The sequence below is a fragment of the Mesocricetus auratus genome, unplaced genomic scaffold (genome assembly GCF_017639785.1).
Source record: "Mesocricetus auratus isolate SY011 unplaced genomic scaffold, BCM_Maur_2.0 Super-Scaffold_100011, whole genome shotgun sequence".
Taxonomy (NCBI): Eukaryota; Metazoa; Chordata; class Mammalia; order Rodentia; family Cricetidae; genus Mesocricetus; species Mesocricetus auratus.
In genome coordinates this window covers 6302571-6327223 of record NW_024429195.1, presented here as the reverse complement: position 1 = coordinate 6327223, position 24653 = coordinate 6302571, and the positions used below count along the sequence as shown (strand labels likewise).

The 24653-nt window shown below is 39.7% G+C and overlaps 1 protein-coding gene across 1 annotated transcript in view; it reads right to left on the bottom strand.

The window, feature by feature from the left end:
* Positions 1 to 17745, bottom strand: part of LOC101837800 (arylacetamide deacetylase-like 2) — a 31529-nt gene extending 13784 nt beyond the window's left edge. The window contains exon 1 of the mRNA XM_005077916.2: positions 17536 to 17745. Within this exon, the coding sequence (XP_005077973.1) occupies positions 17536 to 17673 (138 nt within the window). The 5' untranslated portion in view covers positions 17674 to 17745. The remainder of the gene's footprint in view (positions 1 to 17535) is intronic.
* Between the last annotated feature and the right edge of the window lie 6908 nt (positions 17746 to 24653).

Below are 24653 nucleotides of genomic sequence, written 5' to 3'. Positions count from 1 at the left end.
ATTTTGGGGGTGGGGGCAGAGGGGAGGGAGAGGGAGCTGGGATTGACATGTGAAGCAAGCTTGTTTCTAATTTGAATAAAAAGAAAAAAAGAAGAAAAAAAGACCATGGACAATGAAGTAGAGCTAGAGATATGGAAATCTACCAAGATCAACTTCTCGGAGAAAGAGATTCTGCTACTTTAGAAAGGCGATTTCTATATGATGACTGTGCCCTGGCTTTATGCCATGCAGCAGCTTAGAATGCTTGAGACAGAATTGGAGAAGCAGTAAAGAAAATTGAGTCACGTATTAAAGTTACACAGTACCCAAATGGAGCCTCCATGGATTTCTTACATAGACTGACTTCAGCAGTAAGTGGAATGCTACCAAATTCAGAAGCTAGACAAATAATAATTGGATGTCTGGCTTTTGAAAACACTGATGCACAATGCAAAAAGCATAATTAGGCCTTTAAAAGAAAAGTCAGCATCTTTGGAGGAATGGATCCAAGATACAATCAATAATGAATCTCATGACCATGATGATGCTTTGCAGAGATTTGAAGAAAAATTGAAATGCCCAGTGTTTTAATTGTGGCAAACAGGTCACCTTAAAAGGGACTATAAATGTGGCATTCCTAGAAGCAATATTTTCTCTAAGCACAATCCAAAAGAATGCACCTCCCTTCTGAATTATACAGAAGGTGTGGCAAAGGCAGGTTTAGGACTAAGGAATGTAGACCAACAAAGGACAGTTAAGGTAACCAATTGCCATCAGGAGATTCCTTCAGGGGCCTCTCACAGGACCCCATGCCAAATTCAGTTGTTCCCTGTTATTGTGGGGGAATATCCTTCCCAGAGCAACTTGAAAGATCAGATTTGAACAAGGAAAACCTAATTAGAAGAGATGACAGTTCATCAAGGACCATGGCCATTTAATCTAGTAACTAATCTATAAAACTAACAAATGCTTTTTATTTGATCAGATATAACTTGCCAAAAGAGAACATCCCACCCCAAAATTAGGGTTGGGGAAGGGTTTTTTTTGTCTTTTCAGGAGAATAGAATCATCAATCATCTAGCTAAAGAATCCAAAGACCACTGGACAAATGAGAAGCCTGAAGTCAAAGGACATACCATCCAGATAAAATGTTCCAAGAAAAAGAACAAATTGGCCTATCATATTTCCAACAGAACAAAATTTCATAAGTTTTCCCAAATGTTTGTTTCTGCTGTTCCATACAGACATATAATACGAATGGTCTTTTTGCAGTCCCAGTCCAATTAAAGATTAAAGCTAGCATTGGAGTTGTTGAGTGGCTCAGTCCTTCTCTAAACCCAAGCATGCTTATTAAACTAAATCAAAAACCTCTGTTTCATGTCAGAAGAGCTACCTGATATGGGACAGAAGAAAAAAAATAAAATTTAGGGATTATTTTATTACCACTAATCTCATAATCCTTTGGTTTTATATTGACTCTTTAACAGCTTTTCTTAAGGTATGAATATTATCTCAAATGTATAAGATTAATGCATTTATATATATATTTAAAGTTTTATACATATATATTTAAAGTTTTGTGAAAAAGGTTTCATCTGCCTTCCTGCACATGATTTTGGGTTTGAATTTCTATCAGTTTTCTACTATGAACCATGATCATGCCTAACAGAGAACTTTGAAGTCTCCAAAAGGAGGATGGGGTCCCACAACAACAATTCTACCAAGACTATGATAACACCACTATGCTGAAAAATATCAGCTGAAGATCAGCTCTGAACTATAAACTTCTCAGAAGAATTTCAAGTTGGATAGCTGAGATGATACAGCCTCATAGGCTGCTCTAGTCAGGACTTCAGACAAGCCCTGGACTTTCCCATTACACAGAGACTGGACAACCAATGTTATATCTGCCTCTACCAGGACTTGACAGTTAACCCAAAATTTCTTTTCAGGATTCCCTAAAGATGCCATCACCTCCAGAGAGCAGGAAGTAACTTCAAGAACAGGATGGCCACATTCCCAAGAGGTGGGATGCATAGTTTTGATCATTCATCAGATTACAGATATTTGTCATTGTTTAGGGGAATTGATTGCAAGTTGTTATTGGTTATGGTCAAGCAAAAAGTCAAACAAAGGGTATTAGTTTCAGAGTTCTTGTTTTGAAAAAGAGGATACAGATAGTATAGGATCAAAGGGGTATATCATGCAATCTACTATGAAAAGAAAACAGGAAGGATATAGATATGATATGATAAAATGTGAATTATTGAACATACTTTTAAGAAGCAAGTATTAGTTTTAAATATTTTACAATGGGTTGAACTTTTGTAAATTGTATCAAATTTTGTATATTGATACAAATTTGAGATTAATTTGTTAAAACATACTGAACATACATTTCTAATCTTCTTCAAGGTATTGTACTTATAAAGTTCATTAAAAATGTAATGAAAATTTCTAGTTCTTGAAAGTTATTATTGTCAACTATGTAGGTTAGTAATCAGTCACCTATTTTAATTGAACTTGTAATCACATTAAGTATGTTTTCAAGGTCAAAATGAGGTATATTTTAAATATACAGGCCATCTTCAATCACTTCAGAAATCTTTAGAATATGGTAGTTAAGATGTTTTAATGATATAAATTCCTTTTTATGACAATGAGACATGTCTGCTTCTGGCAGCATCAATCTACTTCAGAGAAGATGAGGGCATCGAAGGATCTATATGTGAACTTTACTTTCTTTGTGGCAAAAGTAATCCATGGACAAGAAAATGCCCTTGCCTTAACTGATGACAGTGTGGTGTCCTAATTGGACAAGCAGGACACAAAAGAAAGTGACTGCCAAACCTTGCCAAGACAAGGTAGGGCAGCTTTTCAAAAAACCCTGCTTCACAGAAAAGTCTGTCAGATGTTCTAGGCCTGTAGGCCAAAGATGGATGCCTCAACCTTGGGTGACTGTCCAGGCAGCCAGCTGTTTTTGTCATTTCTCAAATTTTTTGGAAGTCGCTTGCTTGCACTTCCTGATTACTAAGTTACTATTATTTCCTATTTGAGTCTCTAAGGGAGTTGAAGACTAGATAGTTATAGTTATAGTGTTCCTTGTTTACCAGACTCAGAAAAGAAACTCATTAAGGAGGTGTAAAGTGTAAAAGGTTGATAGACGTAAAAAGATATTTTTGAGTTGGCAATAAAAGTTAGAATAGAAAGTTAATTAGGTACAACCTTTTGGAGTCCCCAATATAGGATAGATATGGGGTATTGTCCCTGAATTTGCCAAATGCAAGTGGATTTGGCATTGCTATATACTTACTCCCTATATATATTGTATATGGCTATTGTACTTATTGTATATAGTTTTTCTTTTTCTTATATATATGATAGTTTTTATTTAACTTTTTGCACATGTTATTCTCAGTTCCCTCTCCCTCCCCTCCTTCCCCATGCCCCCACTTCTCCCAACCCCCACGCCACTCCATATCCCTTCTGCTCCTCAGGAAGGGTAAGGCCTTCCATGATGGATTTTCAGAGTCTGTCATATAATCTCAGGCATATTACCTATAACCTTCCTTTTTGTATTAGACAAAAAAGGGAAATTGTGTGTCGATATGTTGTTTATGATCTAATAAAACTTGCCTGGAGATCAGAATGTAAAGCTAGCCACAGCCATAGAGGATGGGCCATGGTGACATACACCTTTAAACCCAGGGCTCATGAGACAGAGGCAGATGGATCTCTGTGAGTTCAAGGCTACCATGGGCTACACAAGAGTGAAACAGAGTTCACACAAAGGAGATCTCAGCACTTGGGATCCCACGCCTTTAGTCCCAGCACTAGAGGGGTATATGAGACAGGAGCAGGGTCTCGGAGCTGACATTGAGTATTCAGTCTCCAGCCCCTGGCATTCAGTACTCAGTCTCAGGGCAATTAGTCTCTAGCCATACTGAGGATTTATGGAGACAGGATCATCCCAGTCTGAGGGAGAGGTAAGAGCTAGTGGCTGACTGCTTTGCTTCTCTGATCTTCAGCTTGAAACACAACATCTGTCTCTGCATTTTTATTATTTGTACTATAAGTTGGCACACAATGAAAATGTATGAATTCAGAGAAAAGTCACCTGCCTGTGGCTTTGAAGCCACCGGTCTAGGCTGGAGCTACACACAGGGTTTCCACTGGGGTCCCTACCTGGCTAGGTAGGCTTTCTTTTGTTTTTTTGAACCAAGATTCTGTGCAAGTTTGAGATTTTTCTGTTGTAGTTTGAACCCCATTATCTTTCTCTGTTTTTCTATTATTCATACTACACTTTTCTCCTACCCTATCTCTATTCCCAGGGTACTCCAATAAATCTGGTGCATACATAGTTTTATTCTGTCTCATGAACCTTCTCTGCCATTCCTTCTAGCCCATCCATGTTCCTTTGTGTCAGCCCCTGGCACTTAGAAATACTCTCTACCCAGGTCTCCCAAGTGTATGTACTGGGCAGTGACTCATGTAAGTATTTTTGCTGTGTCCTTCTTCTCTTCCATTATATATTTCCATCCTCAGCCTCAGCCAGGTAGTAACTGGCTTACAGATGTCCTTCCTCCCATTTCAAATCCATTCACTGGAGACCACAACTCTCAGTTCAGACCTGGCTTCTCCTTATCACTTTCATCCTTGTCTCTTCAGGTTACATTACCTTAGTAAAATCTTTTGTTAGAATTTCTTCTTCCTACCATTCCCTGTTTAAAATTCAATACGAAATCAAAGGACTATGAGATTAGTAGAAATACAGTAGTCCCTGATTTTTGTTTTGCTTCTGTCCCATATCAGGTGGCCCTTCTGACATGAGACAGAGATTTTGGATTTCAGTTTAACAAGCATGCTTGAGTTTAGAGAAAGAGGGAGCCCCTCTCCAATTCCAAATGCTAGCTTTAATCTTTAATTGGACTGGAACTACATAATGACGATTTGTATTATATGTCTGTAGAGAAAAGCAGAAACAAGCATCTGGGAAGATTTTTGAAATTTTTATCCTGTTGGAAACATGATATACCAATAGGCCACTTTACTCTTTTTTCTAGATAAAATGTTTTTTTTTTAGATGTCTCATTTGTCTAGTGGTCTTTGAATTCCTTAGCTGGATGGCCTTATTCTCCTGAAAAGACAAAAACAAAACCCTTCCCCAACCCTAATTTTGGGGTGGGAGGTTCTCTTTTGGCAAGTTATATCTGATCAAATAAAAAGCATTTATTAGTTTTGTAGCCTAGTTTAGATTAAATGGGCATGTTGCTTGATGAACTGTCATCTCTCCTAATTAAGAGTTGTCTCTTGTTTAAATTGAATCTTTATCAATTTGTTGGTATCTGTAGATTTTCTTCTTCTCTGGAAACAAAACCAACACCTCTTTCCCAATGTAACACATAGCCTGGTTTCCATTCGGAGGTCAATATATCTTTGAAGTATACCAGCTGATTTAACTATGTAGTTTTTTTCTATTACCCAAAGTCTCTATGCCGCTGTTATTCCTTTCTCAGTAGCATTCAGAGTTAATAAAGTACTATGCAATCTATCTCTAGGGATCTTTATCATCCTTTTCTGTTTATTTAGCATATCCTTTACAGTTCAGTTTGATCTTTCTTTAATTGCCTGACCTGTGGGACTGTGTGCTATACCTGTAATATGCTTTATAATATAATAAGCAGAAAGATGTTTCATTTTCTTAGAGTCATATGCTGGAGCATTGTCTGTCTTTACTTGTGTAGGTATAACCATGATGTCCATAACTTCTAGCAAATGTGTGATTGCCAAATCAGCCTTTTCCAAACTCAAAGCAGTTGCCCATTGCAAACTTGATTAGGTATCAATGGTGTGGTATACATGTTTTACTCTTCCAAATTCTACAAAATGGAACACATCCATATGTGAATTATATATAAGGAATGATTCCTATTCCTGATTGTTTCTTACTGAATACATAATAAAGTTAATTCTGTATCATTTGGTATAAATTCAGTGGTTTCAATATGCAGATTGTGAATCAACAACAGTAACTAAGTTGAGATGTTATATATGATCTATTAATACCAGGAGAATAGCATATAATTCTGACTTTTGGATGGAATTTTAAGGACTTGTGATGGGAGAAGTCTTTCTGTGTATATGTTGTCCTGTTGGTTGATAAATAAAGCACTGTTGGCCAATATGGAAGCAAGATAGGAGGATTCTGGGAGATGTCCTCAAGAGTAGAGCGTTGCCATGTGATCCCTGGAAGAGAGTACACATGAAGCTGCATCCTCGTTAAGATAAGACCTTATAAAAATATACATTAGTAATTATGGGTTAATAATTAAGTCAGAGTTAGCCATTAAGAAACCATAGCAAATGGCCAACAACTTCATAATTAATATAGTGTCTCGTGTGTTATTTTAGGGGCAGAGACAGTGGCGGGACCCAGACAGCTGGCAAAAAAAGAGTACATGTTACAGATTTGGATCCACTCTACTTAAATTTTCTGATTTGCAACCTGCTTTTCCTGATTTATTTGCTTCAGTACAGAAAGTAGGGCTTCCAGATACTGGTGTTTCCCATACAATATGAAGAAGGATCTAGTTAGTTCTCTTTATAAGTTTAATTGTCTTGCCTTTGAGACAATTGTTGTTAAGGATCTAGTTAGTTCTCTTTACAAGTTTAATTGTCTTGCCTTTGTGACAATTGTTGTTAAGGATCTAGTTAGTTCTCTTTACAAGTCTAATTGTCTTGCCTTTGAGACAATTGTTGTTAAGGATCTAGTTAGTTCTCTTTATAAGTCTAATTGTCTTGCCTTTGAGACAATTGTTGTTAAGGATCTAGTTAGTTCTCTTTACAAGTTTAATTGTCTTGCCTTTGAGACAATTGTTGTTAAGGATCTAGTTAGTTCTCTTTATAAGTCTAATTGTCTTGCCTTTGAGACAATTGTTGTTAAGGATCTAGTTAGTTCTCTTTACAAGTTTAATTGTCTTGCCTTTGAGACAATTGTTGTTAAGGATCTAGTTAGTTCTCTTTACAAGTTTAATTGTCTTGCCTTTGAGACAATTGTTGTTAAGGATCTAGTTAGCTCTCTTTATAAGTTTAATTGTTTTGCCTTTGAGACAATTGTTGTTAAGCTCTCCCCCAGAAAATTACTACAAGCTCTTTGGCAGGGCTCACTTTTTGACCACAATTTATTAATTTCATTATTAGTAAAAGGTACTGTAATTTCTGTTGGGCTATCCCTGATAATCGAAGAAGTTCAAATTTTCCTTTTAGAATCAACTCAGAGATTTTTTTCCACATAAGTTTTTAATTTTTTACTTGGTTTTTATGGTAAAAAAGAGAAATTCTAAGACAATATCGTACCTTAGCATTAAAATTCCTGTAGGGGAATTCTTAGAGGATAATATCACCAGAATGCAGTTAAGCTTTGGATCCTTGTATGCAAACTGTAATTTCTCTTTCACCAAAGCCAATTCTCTCTCAGCTTCAGCTGATAATTCCCTGGGACTGTTTAAGTGCTTGTCACCATCTATACTTTTATTTAAATTAGTCACTTCATCAGTTTTTATCCCTAGTTTGACATAGATGGAAAATGTCTCCTGGCAATCTTTGACAGTGATTCAGAGTCTGCAATCAGTCTCTCTTAATTTACACCTTTTGCGGTATACTTTTTTTGTAAACTTATTTTATAGCATAAATAATTAATAGAATTTCCTGTTCATTTTTTCAGGTCCAATTTATAATCTCCAACAAGGCAAAATTTTCTTTCCTTCATCAAACATTCTTTCTAAACTATCTACATTTGAATCAGACAGTAAAATGTCATCCATGTAATGGTAAGCTATAGATTGAGGAAATTGCTTGTTTATTATTTCCAATGGCCATCATACAAAGTATTAGCACAGGGTGGCGCTATTTAGCATTCCCTGTGGGAGAACCTTCCACTGATAGTCTCTTAGTAGGATGATAATTATTATAATAAGTAGGCACTATGAAGGCAAATTTTTCTGTCTTTTTTTTTGTAAAGGTATGATGAAAAGACAATCTTTTGAATGAATAATTATGAGGGGCCATCCTTTAGGCAACAGGAAAGGCAAAGAAGTTCCAGACTGTAGACAATCTATTGGCTGAATCACCTTATTAACAGCTCTCATATCTGTTACCATTCTTCATTTTTTTTTCCAGATTTCTCTTTAATAACAAATACAGGAGAATTCCAAGGGCTGATTGATTCCTCAGAATGCTGAGCATTCAGTTGCTCCTGTGCCAGCTCTTCTAAAGCCTGCAATTTCTCTGTTGTTAAAGGCCATTGTACAATCCATACAGGTTTGTCTGCCAGCCATCTTAAAGGTAGGGCCATGGGTGGCTGGGAAGTTTACCAGCTGTTGTGTCCTGTTCTTGTACAACCTAAATGACCTGTGACTGTTCCTTATAATATCTTCTAATTTTTTCCCCAGAAACATATGTTAATTTATGATTAGTTTCTAAGATTAGGGGCATGGTAATCTGAGTATACCTTTTTTGTCACAAATCACATCCCCCACAAATTCATTGCTGTGTTAGCAACATGTGGCTTTAATTTTCCAATTTTAAATCATGCATTGCTTGGTCATACAGAGACCTAACTACCTCACTGTAACAGTGTCCATTTTTTAACGTGAGAAAAACTCACTCTTAACTAATTCCCCCTTTTAAGAATTCCCAATTTTCTTACTAAATCTGCAGACAATGTCAGTGAACTGTGAGGCACAGCACATCTGATCTGAGAACTAGCTTGCAACTGTGAGCTGAGAGCAGTGGCCTGAGGGGCTGTAGGGAAAGCCTTAAAACCACAGTGCAGGGGGGAGAGAGAGAGAGAGAGAGAGAGAGAGAGAGAGAGAGAGAGAGAGAGGGAGGGAGGGAGGGAGGAGGGAGGGAGGGAGGGAGGGAGGGAGGGAGGAGAGAGGGAGGGAGAGAGGAGGGAGGGAGGGAGGGAGGGAGGGAGGGAGGAGGGAGAGAGAGAGGGACAGACAGAGACAGGGACAGAGACAGAGAGACAGAGAGAGAGAGAGACAGAGAGAGCAAGTGAGGGAGAGGAAGACAGACAGACAGACAGACAGACAGACACACACACACATTTCTGTGAGACTGAATACTGCATGCCAGCCCTGAGACTCTGCTCCTGTCTTATGTATCTCTCTAGTGCTGGGATTAAAGGCATGGTATCCCAAGTGCTGAGATCTTTGTGCAAGCTCTGTTTCTCTTTTAGACTGATTCACTCTTGTGTAGCCCCAGGGTGGCCTTGAGCTCACAGAGATCCATCTGCCTCTGTCTCATGAGTCGTGGGGTTCAGGGTGTGTGCCACCAATGTCTGGACTCTGTGTAACTAGTCTGGCTCATGGGATTAAAATTGCGTACCTCCAGTGCCTGGCCTCTGGGGTTGTAGCCAGCTTTGAATTCTGATCTCCAGGCAAGTTTTATTATATATCACCACAGAAAAGGTATTTGTAGACCAGATGATGCAGGGATGAGGGTGAGATCAGAAGGCTTGCAGTGGAGTACTCCAAGGAGAGTGAAAATTATCTGCCTGACCTCAGGTCTATAGGATTGGTAAGGGAAGGAGAAGGATTTAAAAGGTGAAGGAGTAAGTGTTACTGGAATATATTATAGAGATATATAATTGTCAAAAATAAGTTGTTGTAAGTAAAATCACCCCAAAATTGTGGATGAAAAGAGATACATCAGAACAGACACTGAACAAATCCATAGAATCACAAGGACTTTAAAAAAATTTGTACTCCACCAAAATGAAAATCTAAAACAAATTATTAATTTCCTGATATATAACAACCATCCAAGGCTAAACCAATATCAGATAAGTAATTTAAACAGATCCATAACTCTTAATAGAATAGAGTATATAATGAAAAATCTCTCAACCCTGCCTCCCTAAAAAAAATCCTAGGGTCAGAGAGCATCAGCATAGAATTTTACCAAACTTCAAAGTAGATTTAATGCCATTTTCCTCAAATTATTCCACAAAATGGAAACAAAAGGAACACAACTCAGTTCTTTTTGTAAGACCACAATTACCCTGACACCCAAACCACAGAAAGTTCCAACAAAGAAAGAAAATTACAGACCAATTTCCTTTACACCTAGATACAAAAATTTCCAATAAAATTACAAACCAAATTAATAAAACACATAAAAATCATCCACCATACCCAAGTAGTATTTCTTAAAGGGATGCATGAATAGTTCAACATATAAAAATCAATACCTGTAATCTGCCATATAAACAGGCTAAGGAACAAAATCCACAAAAAAACCCCAAAACCAAAAAAAAAAACCCCACATCTTATTAGATGCAGAAAAAGTTTTTGACACAATTCAATACCCTTTCATAATAAAAGTCCCAGAGAAAGTAGGGATACAGGGATCTACCTCAACTTACAAAGGCAATTTCTTGCAAGACCTCAGCCAGCATCAACTGAATTGAAAAAAAAAACAAATAAAAGCATTTCCACTAAGATCAGGAGCAAGACAATGATGTCCACTCTCTCCATATATTCGATATAGAATGTGAAGATTTAGCTAGAGCAATAAGACAACTGAAGGAGGTTAAGTGGATATAAGTAGAAAGAAATAAAAGTATACTTACTTGCAGATGATAAGATTGTATACATAGATGATCCTAAAAACTCCACCAGGGATTTTTTTTTGTGGTAAATGAATACTTCCAACAACGTAATAGTTTACAAAAATTAACTCACAAAAATCAGTAGCCTTCCTATATATAATTGAAGAATAGTTTGTGGAAAAAAATCAGGGAAATTCTACCTTTCACAGTAGTCTCAAAAAAATTAAAATATCTTGGAGTAAGTATAACCAAGCAAATGAAAGACTTTTGTGATCAAAGGCTTTAAGACATTGAAGAAGATATCGGAGGATGCTCATGGATCAGTAAAAATGTCAACCCCACCAAAATCAATCTATAGATTCAATGCAATCCTTACCAAAATTCCAACACAGTTCTTCATAGAAGTCAGAATGATAATTTTCAGCTTCATATGAAAACACAAAATAGTCATGATAGCTAAAACAATCCTAACCAATGAAAGGACTGCTATAGGTAGCACCATCCCCAATCTCAAATTGCATGACAAAGCTGTGCTGCTAAACACTACATGGTATTGGCACAAAAACATACATACTGGTCAATGGAATCAAACTGAAGACTCAGACATAAATCCACACACCTGTGGCAATCTGGCTTTCGACAAAGAAGACAGTAATATGCACTGGAAAAAGACAGTGTCTCCAGCAATGGTGCTGGTCAAAGTGGTTTGCTGCACATAGAAGGGTTCAAATAGGTCCATATTTTTCACCCTGCACAAAACTCTAGATGGACCAAGGATTGCCACATAATGCCAGATACCTGAATTTGATAGAAGGCAAAGTGGGGAATAGGCTTGAACACATTGGTGCAGGAAGTGGTGTTCTAAACAAGGCATCATCGGCATGGACACTAAGAACAAGAATTAATAAATGCGACCTCATGAAACCGAAAGGGTTCTGTAGGGCTAAGGACATCATTTGGACAAAGCATCCGGCTACCGGATGGGAAAAGTTCTTTACCAAATATATGTCCAATAGAGGGCTAGTATTTAAACTATATAAAGAATTAAAAACTCTGGGCATCAAGAAAGAACCCCACTTAGTATGGGGTACTGAACTAAAAAGAGGGTTCTCACAGGATGGAACACAAATGGCTGAGAAACACTTTGAGAAATGCTCCTGTTCAGTCATCAGGGGAATGAAAATCAAAACTACTTTGAGATTCCTTCTTATATCTGTTGGGATGGAGAAGTCAATAAAACAAATGACAGCTTCCTGCTGGTGAGGGAATGGGAAACGAGGAACACTTGTGCATTAACGGTGGGAGTGCAGACATGCGTAGCCACTACGGAAATCTTTGTGGTAGTTCCTTAGAAGCTGGACATCTAAATAACTCTTGAGCAAACACCTACTACGGAGACTTGCTCCATCATTTTCAGCACTTCTGTCTTTATAGTAGCCAGAAATTGGAAAACAGTTTAGATGTTCACCAGCAGATGAATGGATAATGAAAATGTGATACATTTTTTTACTGGGATATCATTCAATTCTAAAACTGAAGTCATGGAATTTGTAGGTAAATTGATGCAGCTAGAAACAAATCATCCTGAATGAACTAACTCAAATATTGCATGTATTCTCTTATATGTGGAAGTTAGTTTTTAAGCTTTCAGGCGACATACTACAATCTGTTTAACCATAGAAATTAGTCTGGAGTAAGTAACTATGGGGAAGTAGAGGATATCTCAAGGGAGAGGAAATACATTATCTTGTTATGGAGTGATGATTGAGAAACTGGGGCAAGCGGATTAAATGGCAAGGAGGAAGGATGAGTGGGTTAAAGGAGGGAATACTGGGAGGAACAAACACTCGAGGGGTCATTGGAAATCCACTATTATAGAAGATTCTTAAAATTTGCACATATATGAAAGAAATATAGATGGGGTTACCAAATAACAAAGTAGACAACACCCAAACTGGACATCTTTTGCCACCAACCCTAAAGTTCAGTGATAAAAATGGGCCAAAAGGGTTCCTAGAAAACCTCCCAATACATCAAGCCAAATGGGCCTGCAAACTTATGTAAGAAACTATCACCTACATGTCTCATTCAAGACAAAACAGTTGAATTGTTGCATAACTAGAGTCCTTCCTCCTGATGACCCCTGCTCATGGTACTGGAAGGTATACTCTGCTCACTACCAGGTGAAAAAGGTAAATGCCAACCCAACTACAAACCCTGTGGTTTACAGTGATGACTTTCCTGTATGACATCCTCACTCAGTAGTTGTACAATTATTGTGGGAGTAACCAACTCCTCCCTGACTGGATTTAAGGTCTACTCTATGTGACGGAGCCCATGCCTGACTCTGCTCAGTTGGCTAAGACTCTGAGACTGGATAGATCATGGGCCTAGGATCAAAACCAAATATTATTGACCATCTAAAGCATCATAAATGACTCCTAAGAAATTGTGTTATACACACAGCTCAGCGTCTTGCTCACCCATCATCAGAGACGCTTCTCCCTGTGGTAGGTGAGAACTAATACAGAAACCTACAAATGGACAATGGACAATGTGCAGGAAGTGAGAGACTTCTATATTCATTCTTGGACGGGATGTCTTCATCAAACCCCTCCCTTCAAGGCCCAATGAGCTATGTAGAACAGGAGGTGGGAAGACAGGAAGAGGCAGAGGAAATAGATGACAGTGTCTTCCGAACATAGCGAGACTGACACACATGGGGACTCAGAGACTGTGCAACGTGCACAGGACCTACACAAGTTCAAACCAGATGTGGTCCCAGAGCTGAGAGGGGGAAGTGGACAGGAGCTCCTATCACTAAGCAAGAAGCTATCGTCAAATCACTGCTTGCAATGCAAAAAATTAGTTTTCCCCAGTGGTGTCTCACTGGGCATATAAAGCACACTAAAGGGTGTGCCCACACCCATCACAGATGGCCAGCACAAAATGAACTCAATAGTGTTTTGTAGTTTTTGTCTAACACTGGTCTTTTTTGGCATTTAAAAAATCTTACTGGGGTTTTCATTGTAATTTATGGCTTCTAATTTTGTGCTTTTATAGCTGTGTGTGCATGTGTATTGTGCTTTTCTGTTTGTCTGGAAGGAGATAGGAGAGGAGAAACTATGAGCAGAATACAGTATGTGAATTTTCAATAAAAATATCACCTTCAGCAAAGGGGCAGGATATAATATCAACACACAAAAATCAGTAGTCCTACTATATACAGACGATAAAAGGGCTGAGAAAGGAATCAGAGACACTTCACCCTTTACAGTTATCACAAACAACATAAAATACCTTGGGTTAACACTAACCAAACAACTGAAAAACGTGTATTACAAGAACTTTGAGTATTTAAAGAAAAAAATTAAAGAAGATACCATAAAATGGAAAGGTCTCCCATGTTCTTGAATAGGAAGGATCAATGTAGTAAAAATGGCAATCTTGCCAAAAGCAATCTATAGATTCAATGCAATTCCCATCAAAATACCAGCACAGTTCTTCACAGACCTTGAAAGAACAATTCTCAAATTTCATGAAAAAATAAAAAACCCAGGATAGCCAAGACAACAGTATCAACAGTATACAATAAAGAAATGTCCGGAGGCATCACCATACCTGACTTCAAGCTCTTTTAAAGAGCTATAGTCCAGAAAACAGCATGGTTTTGGAACAAAAATGGACAGGTAGACCAATGGAACTGAATTGAAAACCCTGATTTTAACCCACACACCTACAAACACCTGATTTTTAACAAAGAAGCTAAAATTATACAATGGGAAAGAGAAAGCATCTTTAGCAAATGGTGCTGACTTAACTGAATGTGTAGAAAACTGCAGATAGATCCATATCTATCACCATGCACAAAACTTAAGTCCAAATGGATCAAAGACCTCAACATAAATCCAGCCACACTGAACCTCTTAGAAGAGAAGGTAGGTGATACCCCCAAAAGAATTGTTACAGGAAACTGTTTCCTATACATAACACCAGTAGCACAGACACTGAGATTGACAATTAATAAATGAGACTTCCTGAAACTGAGAAGCTTCTGAAAGGCAAAGTACACAGTCAACAAGACAAAACGACAACCCACAGAATGGGAAAAAGTATTCACCAACCCCACATCTGACATTAGGCTGATCTCCAAAATTTATAAAGAACTCAAGAAGTTAGTCTCCAAAACACCAAATAATCCAATTAAAAGTGGGGTACAGAACTAGGTAAAGAATTCTCAATAGAGGAGTCTAAAATGGCTGACAGAAACTTAAGCATCCCTAGCTATCAGGGAAATGCAAATCAAAACAACTCTGAGATACCATCTTACTACTGTCAGAATGGCTAAAATCAAAACACCAAGGACAGTTTATGCTGGAGAGGATGTGGAGAAAGGGGAACACTCCACCATTGCTGATGGGAGTGCCAACTCATACAGCCACTGTGGAAATCAGTATGGAGATTCCTCAGGAAAATGGGAATCAGTGTACCACAAGATTCAGCAATTCCATTCTTAGGCATATACCCAATAGATGCACATTCATACAACAAGGACGTCTGTTCCACTATGTTTATAGCAGCACTATTTGTAATAGTCAGAACCTGGAAGCAACCTAGATGCCCCTCAATTGAAGAGTGGATAAAAAAACTGTGGTACATTTACACAATGGAGTACTACTCAGCAGAAAATAACAATGGAACCTTTAAATTTGCAGGTAAATGGATGGCACTAGAAGAAACCCTCCTGAGCGACGTAACCCAGTCACAAAAAGACAAACATGGTATGTACTCACTCATATATGGATTTTAGACATAGAGCAAAGGAGTACAAGCCTACAATCCACACCACCAGAGAAACTAGGAAACAAGGAGGACAGACATATGTGGTTCCCCAGAGAAGGGGCAAGGGACAAGATCTCCTGAGCAAATTGGGAGTATTGGGTGAGGGGAGAGGGAATTAGAAAAAAGAGAAGAGGAAAAGAGGAGGGGAGAGGAGGACAAGAGAGAGCAGGAAGATTGAGTCAGGGGAAGAATAGGGGAGAGCAAGAAAAGAGACACCATAACAGAGGGATCCATTATAGGTTTAGAGAGAAATCTGACACTAGGGAGATGTCCAGAGATCTATATGGTTGACCCCAACTAACAGTCTAAGCAATCGTCTGAGAGGCTTTCTTAAAAGCCCTTCTCTGATAATGAGATTGATAACTACCTTATCTATAGCCTTCATCCAGTAGCTGATGGAAGCAGAAGCAGACACCCACAGCTAAACACTGAGCTGAACTCTGGAATCCAGTTGCAGAGAGGGAAGATTGATGAGCAAAGGGGTCAAGACCAGGCTGGAGAAACCCACAGAAACAGCTGACCTGAGCAAGGGGGAGCTCAAGAACCCCAGACTGACAGCTGGGAAACCAGCATAGGACTATTCCGGACCCCCTCAACGAGGATGTCAGTTTGGAGGTTTGGTTAATCTATGGGGTCTCTGGTAGTGGATCAGTATTTATCCCTAGTATATGAATGGTCTTTGGGAGCCCACTCCACATAGAGGGATACTCTCTCAGCCTAGACACATGGGGGAGGGTCTAGGCCCTACTCCAAATGATATGACAGACTTTGAAGATCCCCCATGGAAGATCTCACCCTCCTTGGGGAGAAGAAAAGGAATGGGATAGGGGGTCGACGGGTGGCAGGGAATGAGGAGAGAGAGAGTGAACTGGGATTGACATGTAAAATAGCTTGTTTCTAATTTAAATAAAAAGGGAAAATATGATTGTGTTTCAAGGTGTACAAATTCAAAACACTAGACTGATATCAAATTATTCTTTAATTCCATATGCTGACTTTTTAAAATTGTGAGTTTTTGTAATTTATTTAGTTTTATTTTATGTGCATTGGTGTTTTGCAATGGGTGTCAGGTCCCTTGGAACTGGAGTTACAAACAGTTTTCAGCTTCCAGGTGGGTGCTGGAAGCTGAACCCAAGTTCTCTGGAAGAGTAGTCAGTGCCCTTAACCACTGAGCTGTCCTTTCAATCCCATTTGCTGACTCTTTATAGTCATGTATAAAATATAATTTCAAAGTGAATTTATAGTAAAGAGATCTGAGAAAACAGAATAAACGCCCCTATCACTTCTGCATGTCATTAAAACACATTTCATCTAATTGTAAATATATTAGCTGTATTAACTGATAATGATATCATTATCACCATGGGGAAAACTCTTCACTTAGTTAATACTGACAAATGTACCCAAATCAAAATTTATATGGTGGCCTCAGTAACACAAAGTTTTTGTGAACAGAAAGTTTGAAAACTACCTTAAAAAAAGAAAATATCTATAACAATTAGCAATTAAATACATCAAAATTTTGAACTTCATGAACTTAATGAACATACACAAGTGAGTTTTCAAAGACTGTATGACCTTGGGTATTGTTGAAAGCATCAAACATATCCAATCCTCCTAACAAATCCCAAGTATTCTTTTCAGATAATACTATTTCTTTTATTCTAATGTTGATATGTGGTTACTGTATGTGTGGTTAAGCAAACAGTGTTAGTCCCCCTGTTTGTCGGTAATCACTTAAACCTATCAGTGATTAATTAAATGTATATCAACATGATCTGGTTTACATGTCAAAAAGAAAGTCAGGTGGCAGGGAACATCTTTGATGCCAGCATTCAGGAGGCAGAGGGAAACAGATCTCTGAGTTCAAGGCCAGCCTTGTCAATAGAACAAGTTTCAGGACAAACAGGGCTACACAGGGAAACTCTTTCTTGAAAACCCCACACCTAAAATCAAAACCAAAACAAACCAATCAACAAAACAAACAGAAACAAAATAAGAAAGAAAACTGAAATCTCTTTCAAACACTTTGAAGTAACAGAAGTTCCAAATATACTTATAACACGGCATCCCAATTCCCTAGTAAAAAACAATATTACCACAAGTGAAGTCATTTTTATAAGAGCATCCATGAGTCTCACTTTCCAGGGTTCTTCAATGTTCTCCGGAACAGGTGAATACACACAATAAGCAAGTAGAACACAGGAGAATCCAAAGCACAGGGCTTTGTGCCCCATGATAAATCTTTACCGAACTTGTGTGTGGTGATAGTCGACAGCATCTCATATATAGACTACGGAGCAGTAAGGCAAAGGTTGGTGAATTCTCTGAGGTAAAATGATGCTTTTAGCAGCAGTGACTTCACAGTCACTTCTCTGACTAAGTCACAGTGGAAAAACTGGTTATGCAACTGCACAGCTTTGTGGAATAACATTTGTTACAAACTGTCTAATAAAGTGTGCAGCAATGAGAAACAATACATAAGGGCAGTGAACTCCTCTTCCACCACATAACATCAGAAGATCAGAAGCGCTGAGGACCCTAGTTAGACCATGCAGAAAAAAGAACCAAGGGATTCCTTTTTTTCTTACTCCTTTGCAAAGAGCAGTAATAAGAGTTTAAAAGCAAGATAGAATGTTAGGCAATGTTTAATCAACCTTGAGGCTAACACCTACACCAGAGGTCATGAAGATCCAGCTATATCAATCTTGGCACATACCCAAAAGATACCCAATCGCACCACAAGGACACTTGCTCAACTATCTTCATAGCAGAGTTATTTGTAATAGCCAGGACCTGGAAAAACTCTACATGCCTCTCAACCGAAGAATGGATAAAGAAAATGTGGTAGTTCAACACAATGGAGTATTACCCAGCTGTCAAAAACCATGACATCATGAAACCTGCAGGCCAATGGATGAAACTAGAAAAAGGTCATCCTGAGTGAGGTGACCCAGAGCTAAAAAGAAAAACATGCTGTGTACTCACTAGGAAGTGGACACTAGCTGTAAAGTAAAGGATAACCTGGCTACAATCCACAGCTGCAGAAAGGCTGGGTAACAGGGAGGGCCCAAAGAGGGATGCATGGATTTCCCTGGGAAGGGGAAAAAGAAGAGATTTCCTGGGTAAACTGGGGGTGGTGGGGGTCGGGTGGGGACGGAAACATGAGTGATGGGGTTCCATGGTTTGGGGGAAGGGTGGAAAGGGAGAGTAATGAAAGAGACTTCTTGATGGGGGGCATTTCCGGGGTTAGGGAGAAACCTAGTGGCAGGGAAACCACCAAGAACCCACAAGGATAACCTCAGCTAAGACTCCTAGCAACAGTGGAGAGGGTGTCTTAACTGATCATCTCCTGTAATCAGATTGGTGACGACTCTAGCTGTCATCAGAGAGCCTTCACCCAGTAACTGATGGTAGCAGATGCAGAGATTCACAGTCAAGCATTGAGTCAAGCCAAAGAGAGGGAGGAAGGACTGTATGAGACAGAGGGGTCATGGTCGTGACTGGGGAACCCACAGAGGCAGCTGTGAGCTCCTGGGGACTCAAGGACTCTGGACCAGCATATAGGGAGCGTGCACGGGACCGTGCTAGACACTCTAGAGGCATGTGTGATAGTTGTATAGCTTGTGGGGCTCCTAGTAGTGGGTCAGCACCTGTCCCTGGAACTTGAGCTGGCTTTTGGACACCTATTCCCTATGCTGGATTGCCTTGCCCAGCCTTGATGCAGGGGAGGAGTTTGGTCCTGTCTTAACTTGAAGTGCCATGCTCTGTTGGTGCCTATGGGAGGCCTGCCCCTTTCTGAATCTAAGGAGAAATGGACAGAGACAGGGTGGGGGAGGGGTGTGTGTGTCGGGGTAGGGACAGGGTGGCAGGAGGAGAGGAGGGAGGGAAAACTAATCAGGATGTAAAATAAATGAAAATTTTTAATTGATAAAATAAACTGCAGAACACTCAAATCTACTCTGTCAGTGATCTTTAGTGGCAATTAGAGACGAAATTCCTATTCTTTTCCAAATTACAAATAAATTCATTTAAGGTTAAATTTTATATGTGATTCACCATCTGTGCAACTTAAAATTTGTAGATCCATATAGTTACTAGTATAATCATGGGAAACTACATATTGACTAAAGGAATATTTGTCAAACCCTGGTATTCCATATAGTCAGATCAGATAAAAAGACTTTTGAAACTTGAGTATAGCATGGCTTTCATCTGTTCCTTTGTGAAAATTCCTCTCTTATCCAGCTTTGCCACAGAATGGTTTCCTTGGATGAGAGCTCTCCCACCGTCCCCAATAACATGTGGGCAGAAGCTGTTTCCTGGCACTCTTAATTGTTTCATGTCGTAACCCCAACTCAAGCCTGCTTTGATACCTATCTAAATGCCAGAATGTCGGTAAAAAGTCGTTCTCCAGTTTTGGGAGGTAGAACTACACGGACTGTGGACGGAAGAGGGCTAAGGAGCTGCAAACGAACAATCCCACCTGCGCGGCCCGGAAGCAGCAATCCACTACTAAAATATTAGGGCACATTTGCATGTGCTCCCCCAACCCCCGTGAACGGCATAGAACTCTCATGGAATCCGATGGACATTATCCTCCCTTTCCATCCAGTCATGCATCCTCCATTTACCCTCAAATTTTCAAAAAAAGAATTTATAATCAATAAGAAAGAAAATCAGGTTTTAACTGGCTTCTGGCATTCCCCCCCCCATCTTTTTTTTTTCTAATAGGAAAGAATATAATGAAGCCATAAGATGATTTGTTCAGAGGTTTTATTTAAAACCATAAACATGAAGGCATGAAGGGCACGCCAACAAAACTTATCTCAGGAGAATCAGAGAAAAAAAATAAAGGAAAAGGTAACGAGACATAAGAGACAATGCTTTTGTCCGTTTTACTTCATTCATGGCGCGTGCCTAGCTGACATTGTCGCAAACACAAGAGGCCAGGGAGGAGCTGGCAGGCACCGAGCAAGACTTAGTTCCAAACTGACTGAAGACACAAACCCACGCACTGACTGAAGACACAAACCCACGCACTGACTGAAGACACAAACCCACGCACTGACTGAAGACACAAACCCACGCTCGCTCCAGTAGCTCAGTGAACTGCAAGCAGTGTAAACACAGACGAATCTACAGCAGACTCAACAGCCGCCGGCGAAACAAAGCCAAAACCATTCAGTAAGCAGGACTGCAAGACAGCTCTGCAACTCTACAAGGTTCCTAGTCGCTGGCAGACACAAGGGCAGACCCTAGTCAAACAACAAAAGCCTTCAGAGAAAGTGGCCAGGTGGGTTAGCCTAACCAGTCACATGACCCCTTAAACCAAGGAGTCTTTTCCCACTTAGACACATGAGACAATCCTGAGAGAGGAAAAACGGGAGGCCATGTGAGATGCTCTCAATTGGGTCACATGGCAGCCTTTAAAGGGGAGAGTGGTTCCCAATCAAATAACTGAAAGAAACAAAATAACAAAACTAAACTAAACTAAGTCAGGCGTGGTGGGGCACAGCTGAAATCCCAGCAACTGGGAGTTAAGGGAAGAATCCTGAGATCACAGTGAACCCGGGCCGTCAGTTCCAGGGCAGTCTGACTGTGGGACAAGACCTTTTCCCAAAACATAAATGAGGCAAGGATGGAGACAGGGGCAGAGGGAGATGGAGGAAGGAGAGAGGGAGGAGTAGGAGGAAAGAGGAGGAGAGGGGAAGGAAGGAGAGGTGAGGGATGGGGAGAAGAAGAGGGAAATTAGCAAAAGTCCTTAGACATCACGGTGCCTTTTCCTACAGCCATAGAAGACTACAGTATAACATCCACAGTCTGCACCTAGCAGCCCACTTCTGCTAGTTGGCTTTCACTCCTCATCTGTCGCTGGCTTTGGTTGCTACCACCGACGCTGGAAAAATGTCCTTGGGATTTCCAGATTTTTAAAGCTGAAGCTTCAGGGCTCTCTGTCTGGCTTTTCCGTTGTGGTTAGGAGGGCATCCCAGCTGCTGATGTAAATCCCTCCCTCTTTCGTTCTGTCTGTCTGTCTGTCTGTCTGTCTGTCTGTCTGTCTCTCTCTCTCTCGTTCTCTCTCCCTCTCTCTCTCTCCTGTCTACCCCCCTTCTTGCTTTCTTTCTTGACCTTCGCACGCCCCTTTCTCCTCTTACCTTCTTCGTCTCTCTCGTGTCCCCCCTCTCCCCCTCTCGCTCTCCTGCACTATAATAAACTGGGGTTAATGTATCTCTCGTATCTCATGTTCTATCTCGACACAGTAAACTTAAACAAAAGAACAATGTTGATGCTGTGAAACCCGGGAGGCTCACTTCTGCATGTTCTCTCCTGTTGCCTGCCACTGCTGGTAGCTGCAGGATACAAGGGGATCCTTCTCTGGATCCATAAACTCTATGTTAATGTACTCTCTAGGGCTCATGTGAGGTCCGTCTCGCGCCTTCTAATTTTAATCTTAAACAAAAGAATGGCAATACCTATTAAGAAAATCCTATGATTTTTTCCCTCAAGCTTATTTATATTATTTACAGCATATATTGATTTATGTGTTCACCTCCACAATGAACTGAACATTTTCATGTGTTCTTGAATTTGGTTTACAAGTATTTTGGAAATATTTAATCATGGATATCAGTTTGTCATTTTCTCTTTTTCATGTAATTTGTAACTGGTTTTGGTATCATGACAACACCAGTATGCTACTTCATTTTTTGTCACCTTGACACAATCAAGAGCCACCGTGGAAGAGGAACCCTAGACTGAGGAATTGGTTCTATAGCATTAGCCTGTGGCCATGCCTTTAAGAGATTATCTTAGTTAACGATTGGTGGAGGGGCAGACGGCTGTGGGTCATGCTATCCCCAGTCAGATAGCCATGAGTCATATAAGAAAGCAAGACAAGAAAAATCACAGAAAGCAATTCAGTAATCAACACTCCTCCATGGTCTCTCATTCAGTTCCAGCCTCCAGGTTCCTGTCTAGAGTGCTCGGGGTGACTTTCCTCAAAGATAAGACACACACAGACAGACAGACAAACACACACACACACACACACAGACACACACACACACACAGACACACACAGACACACACACACACTCTCACACACACAGACACACACACACTCACACACACAGACACACACACACAGACACACACATACACACACACACTATTACACCAGGAGGCATATCTTGATTGATCAGTGATTCTTTCCTGTGATGTGTATGGCACCTGGAGGCATGGTGAAATCTTAACTAGCGGGGCGGAAGCTTCTAGGTCAGTACCAGCTTCATTTCTTCACGCCTATGACTCAAATGTCTTCAGCCATAGAGTCTTACCATCAAGTTCTGGAGTGTATCCATGAGCAATTGCAATAGCCTTTAAGGCTTGGAGGTGAACTGCAGGATCCCCTGACTGACAACTTGGAAAGAGTCCTCCCCTACTTGGCACTGATTCTTTTCATTCATAGATGGTGGTGTCTGGAAGAAGCATTCATCCCCTGATATACGAAAACTGCTTTCTAAATTATCTTTTTAAATTTAAATTCTTTACATCATCTGTACATATTTTAGGAGGCATCTATAATAGTAGATTTCTATGAGGATTTAAAAGGGTTTTTCTTGTTATATCTCCTCATACCTCTCCTTATGCTGCCCTTCCATCCTTCACCCCACAAACCCTTCCTATTCCATTGTTACTTTATAACATCCGTTTTCTTTAAAGCCTCCCATAGCCACACCAGTGTTCTGGTTCCCCGTGTGTACAGCAGCTTGAACACATTCACCTAAAGATCCAAGAATAACATGCACATTTGAGAGAGAACAGGCAGAAGTCGTCACCTCACTTGGAACCATTATTTCCAGATCCATCCATTTTCTCGAGAATCTCACAGTTTTATTTTTCCTTCAATTCCTTTGTGCACATTTCATTATCCACTCATCAGTTAGTGCTTATCTGGGTGGTTTCCTTTTCTGTGGTACTGAGGGTAGAGTAGCAATGAAAATGGATGCACAAGTGTATGTTGGGTAGGGTATAGAATCCTTTGGGGATTTGCACAGGAGTGGAGTAGATGGATCACATGGCAGATAAACTTTTAGAACTTTGAGGGAACTTCATGCTGAAAACCATTGTGCTTGTACAAGCTGGCACTTGCTCCAACAGTGAATAAGTATTTTCATTTTTCTCCATTCCAATGCCAGCATTTCTTTTTTTGTTTGTTTGTTTGTTTGTTTGGCTGATCTTAGCGATTCTTTTTTTTTTATTGTGTATACAGCCTTCTGCCTGCAGGCTAGCAGAGGGTACCAGATTTCACTCAAGATGGTTGTGAGCCACCATGTGGTTGCTAGGAATTGAACTCAGGACCTCTGATATTAGCCATTCTTACTGGGGTAATGTGAAGTCTCAAAATATTTCTTATTTTGAGTATTCCTCACAGACAAGGATGTTGAGAAAAAAGTTCCATCCATTGATGGGGAAAGTCATTCTTTGTATATGTCAAGGAAGCACTGTTGGCCAATAGGGAAGCAAGGTAGGAGGGACTAGGAATCTAGGAGAATTCTGGGAAATGTAGTGAAGAGAGTAATCCCCATGCAGGAGTGCGTCCTCAAAAAGATAAGTCCTTATAAAATATATATTAGTAATTATGTGTTAATAATCAAGTCAGAGCTAGCTGATAAGAAACCAAGCAAATGGCCAACAGCTTCATAATTAATATAGTGTCTTGTGTGTTATTTGGGGCCTGAAAGCAGCAATAGGTCCCAGGCAGTGGGCAGGAAGACTAAACATTACAATCCATTTGTGTTTTTTCTCTTGGGAGCTCTATTTAGTTACAGGACCAAGTTTTCAGTGGGTTGTTTATGTTCTTGGTATTTAGGTTTTGTTTTGCTTTTGTTTGCATAGGCTAGAATTTGCCCCAATTATAGTAGTTCCATTTACTAATTGGGGTGTTGGGATTTTGTATCTTGGAGACAGGATTTCTTGTGTAGCTCTGGCAATGCTGGAACTCTTTCCGTAGACCAGGCTGGCCTCAAATTCATCAATCTGCCTGCCTCTGCCTTCCAAATGCTGGAACTACTTGCTCTTCTTAATCCAGGTTTCCAAAGTACATCATCAAATTATTTATTTGTGGTACTTCTAGTTTCTTAGTGTGTGCATTTAAAGCTATTTATAACTCTTTGTCTTGTTCAGTTTTTTATGTTTTGTTTTTAGTTTCATTTGA